The following is a 3,238-nucleotide window of genomic DNA, read 5'->3' as shown; positions in this document are numbered from 1 at the left end:
CCCACTGCTCCCCTCAGCAGTGTACTTCATCCATCTGCCTGTTCTGCTCCCCACTCTGTCTCACCGCCCCTGAGCCTCTGGCCTGTACCCCAGTTCTGTACGCATAAATAAATCTTTTAAAAAAATATGCTGCTTAAGCCTTGCATTACTGAATCTGAAGGGGAAAAGAGCTGTAAGTTACCTCAAGGAAACAAATCAAATGGCATGCAAATTTCATACACTAAATTTCTCTTTGTTCTGTAATAAATTCTTTATGCACATAAAGAGCTAAGCAAAAGAAATGACACAATGATAAAGACTTTAGAGACATTGAAAACTAAAATTCACTTTGCAAAACATTTCTCTAATCAAGTATTTTCTACTCCAAATTTGTTTTATTTGAGGGAGAGTGGGGACTATTTATATGAGAAGGAAGCTTGAATCTCAGCATTCTATGACATAAACTGTGTTCCCATAGACTTGAAATTTGTTTTAAAAAATATACATACCAGACACATAAACATTTGTATTTCTGTCTTCTTCAACATGAAACCATCCTACAAGTCAAAATGAATTAAGTCAATCAATAAAACACAAGCAAGAGAAGTCATGTTATGAAATCTTAACAATGTAGCAGTTTCTCAAAACTTCCAGAAACTTTCTCTCACCCTTAGACAAGACAGACTAACTCAAACCACCATCCAGTTTTCAAAGTGTTTGGATTTTTCGACAGATAATTAGTTTCAGAGCTCTGTCTCAAAAAAGATGGCTGGTTTACCTTGGTTCTTTGTGATCCTGACACTACCTTAAAAAACCCATCCTGCACTGACTTTAGACTCTGGCATAAGTTGCCTTCTGACTCCAATCTACTAAGTCAAATATGGCCAAGCCAAAGAAAAACTGACCCCAAAGTATGAACAGAACTTTTGAAAACTCCCTATTAACAGCTCAATTTTGCAAAGGGAGCAAGTGAGGCACCAAATTGAAACAGCCCAACAATGAGCAAAAGTCAGCACAACAGACAACAAACTAACCCAAACAATATGTTAAAAAAAAAACCCTCATTTTATGTTTCCCTTAAAGTTATTATAAGCCTCCAAAAGGGGCTGTATGTATACACACTTTTCATTTTTATGCCCATATTTTGCTAGTTAGCTCCACTTGCCTGACTCGGTCTTTCTTTTTTCTCCCCGCTTTTTGGAATCACTGGGTTCAGGGGTTTTTCTTTGTGGCGGTTCCTCTCCAGTCCTACCACTCACATCTTGCACACTTGCAGAAGAGCTGGATGCACCATCACTAGAAAAGCCATAATTGGCCTGATACGTAGCGATGAAATCTTCAGTGATCTAAAAAATTTCAGCATACATATATGTGGCCATTAAAAAATGGTCCCCCCCCCACCAAGAATTTATACCATGTTAAATTACAGCATATTCATTTAAACATGGAAATGTTTCTGTAGATGACACTTGTCATTACAATGTAAATGCAGGAATACCTGCCATAGGAAACTATGTGTAAAATGGTAAAAAGTAATACATAGGTATTTGGATTGTGAATACAAAGGTCAGAGGTCCTTAAGGCTTTTACTGATGTTGGCACCTTTTCTAGCTTTTTCATTTATAAATGACTACATGTAAGTTACCACCTGTGATTTATCTATTACAGCCTCTTTGACTGAGGCTACAACCACAAATAACAAAGAAGTACTGGATAACAATGAAACAGAAGAGCCAATAGTCAACTAATAATTTAACAACAGAATCCATTTTTCTTTTACTATCTAGATACACAAAAGGTTATGTACACAAAATACTTAAATATCTACGCAGAGAACACACAGAACAGTACTCCGAGTTGGTGTAGAAAGAATGTGGCTAACAATCATAATAAATACTGAACTCACTAATTTAATCATATAGTCACTTAGTGTCAGGACACATTAAGAACAAATCCTCATGGCTTTCAAGGAGAACAAAAGGCACGGTTGCACAATGAAAGAAATGTAGTTATATCTTCATGCCAATCAATGTTGGGGACAGGGAGAGATGGGGGACTTTTTAAACTCCAAGTTTCAAGAAGTATAGGTTTCCATAACATAAAAGATAAGACACAATTGATCCACTATCAGACTATTGCAAAAACCCTCAGGAGACTGAAGAAACCACATCTGTTCTCCAGCTGGCATTACCCATACAAAAGGGAAACACTAAACCTAACAGTTTGGAAGGGATGGAACAGATACACAAAAAAGGAAAGAAAAACATGGAAATAAACATTTTTTAAAATAACAAGTCAATTACACAATGGAAACAATGGTTTGTTTTGGGTATTCTTCCCCCCTCCCCCCAGGCCCATTAAACTTTTACCAACAAGTTTGCACAACCAAGTTTAACACCAGCTATTTTACTTAGAAGCCGACACAAAACACTGAACAATCCCCAAGTCCTCTCAACCAACAGACTGATCTTTCCCATCCATCATCTTTGCACCTTCAGTCATATCTTGTGGTCACATGGTTCAGACACACAGGCCTACAGACAGCATTTATCAAGAAAGTTGAAAGGCGCAAAATTCAACCCATGAAGATATATCAACGGCGACTTGCCTTCACTTTAAGAGGATGCATTTTTCACATAACACCTAGGATCAATGAGGTTGGCTATCTGCGATTATCAACTACTAAATTACTTGTGGTATTTTTCCTCTTTGCCATAAAAAGCAGTCACCAGTATAACGGCCAACTGTGACCTTCAGAGTAGAGAGAATTAGGCACTGAAGAGGCGCAAGAGTGAGACACATTTCAGACCTCTGTCTCTGAAGATCTAGCCACAGAACAACAAAAAGAAACGTCACTATCCCTGAGGTCTCTAACCCAGGACCTCCGCCAAGGAAACGGACCAGAGCGCCCCTCGAGGCTGGCCAGGGGGGCCCCGCTCCGCGGAGGCGCCAGGACCACGCTCCTACCTTGGGGAACCAAGCCTTCTTGTCCAGGTCCCACTCGTAGGGGGTGTCCGCCGGCGGCTGGCCGAAGGTGTCGTTTTCACCGCCCGGCTCCTTCTGGGTGTCACCGCCCTTGGGGTCTCCGTACAATTCTTGCATTCGCAGCTGCTCGTCAAACTCGTCGTGTCCTTCCAAGTTGTGGCCACTCATGTTGGCGACCTAACCCAGGGGCAGGGTCCAGGCGGGCGGAGAGGCCGAGATGACGCCCGCGGGGAACACAGACAGGAGCCGGTCAGCCGCGCGCGGCCCGCGCCCC

The 3,238-nt window shown here is 41.4% G+C and overlaps 1 protein-coding gene across 1 annotated transcript in view; it reads right to left on the bottom strand.

Annotated features, from left to right (window-relative positions):
* HTATSF1 (HIV-1 Tat specific factor 1) overlaps nucleotides 1–3,202 on the bottom strand; it is a 13,934-nt gene extending 10,732 nt beyond the window's left edge. Inside the window, exons 1-3 of the mRNA XM_004685958.2 lie at nucleotides 2,947–3,202; nucleotides 1,145–1,325; nucleotides 489–536 (exon numbers count right to left, since the gene is read on the bottom strand). Of these exons, the coding sequence (XP_004686015.1) occupies nucleotides 489–536; nucleotides 1,145–1,325; nucleotides 2,947–3,132 (415 nt within the window). The 5' untranslated portion in view covers nucleotides 3,133–3,202. The remainder of the gene's footprint in view (nucleotides 1–488; nucleotides 537–1,144; nucleotides 1,326–2,946) is intronic.
* Between the last annotated feature and the right edge of the window lie 36 nt (nucleotides 3,203–3,238).

The sequence above is a fragment of the Condylura cristata genome, unplaced genomic scaffold, assembly GCF_000260355.1.
Source record: "Condylura cristata isolate star-nosed mole 26May11 unplaced genomic scaffold, ConCri1.0 scaffold00019, whole genome shotgun sequence".
NCBI classification, from domain to species: domain Eukaryota; kingdom Metazoa; phylum Chordata; class Mammalia; order Eulipotyphla; family Talpidae; genus Condylura; species Condylura cristata.
The sequence above is the reverse complement of the archived record's forward strand: the minus strand, read 5'-3'. Positions and strand labels throughout refer to the sequence as shown.